Source organism: Aureococcus anophagefferens, assembly GCF_000186865.1.
Source record: "Aureococcus anophagefferens unplaced genomic scaffold AURANscaffold_1712, whole genome shotgun sequence".
In the NCBI taxonomy this organism is placed as follows: domain Eukaryota; class Pelagophyceae; order Pelagomonadales; family Pelagomonadaceae; genus Aureococcus; species Aureococcus anophagefferens.
This window is the reverse complement of record NW_008706520.1, coordinates 1-1,248: the sequence shown is the minus strand read 5'-3', so window position 1 is coordinate 1,248 and position 1,248 is coordinate 1. Positions and strand designations below refer to the sequence as shown.

At 72.2% G+C, this 1,248-nt stretch overlaps 1 protein-coding gene across 1 annotated transcript; it reads left to right on the top strand.

The window, feature by feature from the left end:
- Window positions 1-861: 861 nt before the first annotated feature.
- Window positions 862-1,197, top strand: AURANDRAFT_69418 (expressed protein; the record flags this gene model as incomplete). Its single annotated transcript, XM_009045186.1, has 1 exon — window positions 862-1,197. A coding segment is annotated over one exon (336 nt), but the record flags the coding sequence as incomplete, so codon positions are not given.
- Between the last annotated feature and the right edge of the window lie 51 nt (window positions 1,198-1,248).

Sequence of the window (1,248 nt, the reverse complement as noted above, 5' to 3'; positions counted from 1 at the left end):
TGGACACGGCCAGGCCGCCGCGCCGCGCCTCGGAGAGGTACTCGAGGGCGTCGGCGCCGTCGCCGAAGCGGTTCCCGTTGCGCCGGAGGACGGCGAAGGCGCCCAGGACGAAGAGGGCGACGACCAAGCCCAAGGGGACGGCGGCGAGGTTGAGGCGGCGCGGTCGGGGGGGCATCGCCGCCGTCGATCGGTCGGCGAGGACTCTCGGGGGGAAATGGGCGGCGCGCGTGAGGCCCGAGCCGCGCAAAGCCCGGCGCGATCGCACCTCGATTGCTTGCCTCAGCAAAAGTCCCCACTTTCCAAGAGCGCCGGCCCCTCCAGAGGAGGCGTCAGAGGAGCCCCTAGTTCGCGCGTCGAGCTTCCGTCCCCGGGTGACACGCGAGGCGGGCGGGTCGCGTTAGGAGATGTGCTCCTGGGGCATGGGCGGCGCCGGGCGGGAGCGTGTTATATCAGTCGCAGGAGCGCCCGGAGGTCGTCGACGGGGACGGTCATGGGCCCGCCGTCGAAGGAGAAGGGCTCGTTCGGCGCGAGCGCGTATTAGGTCAGGCCGAGGCCCACGGCGAGCCCCAGGTAGCAGGGCCGCGGATTCTCGCCGCGCTTCCAGAGGCGCACGACGGGGGAGAACTCGAGGACCGTCGCGTTCTCCGGTCACGGAGGCCGAGTTCCAGGCGAAAAAGGCGGAGCTCCTCGCCGCGAAGCCCTAAAAAATGTGGTCGCTCGGCTAGGTCGCTAGCACCTTCGCGGGCGCATCCGCGGACGAGATCGTCGGCGGGCCAGGCCTCGGGCCGCCGGCCGCCGAGCTCGGACCGAGGCGAGGCCTCACATACGCCTTCACATCTGCCTCACGTGTGTTTCGCCACGATGGCGGAAAAAAATGGCCTCGAGGGCCACGACGAGACGAGCGCCTTCAGCCCCGTGACGCGCGCCGAAACGCCCATCACCCTCACGCCCTACGAGGAGTCGACGAAAGTGTCCATCTCCCCCTCCCCCTCCCTGTCGCCGCCGCCGTCGACCCTCCCCCGGGTCACGTCGCGGGACGCCCTCGAGTCGGCCCTCGACTCGCGGGCCGACCGCCTCCTCGCCCTGGCGACGCGGGGCCTCGACCTCGAGCCGCCCGCGACGCCGGCGCCGGCCGCGAGCGCCGCGCGCGTGACGCTCGCGGACTACGACGGCTTCGCCGTCGGCCGCGACGTCGACGTGAGCCTCCGCGACGACGAGACCGGCGCGCCGGCCTGGGACGACACGATG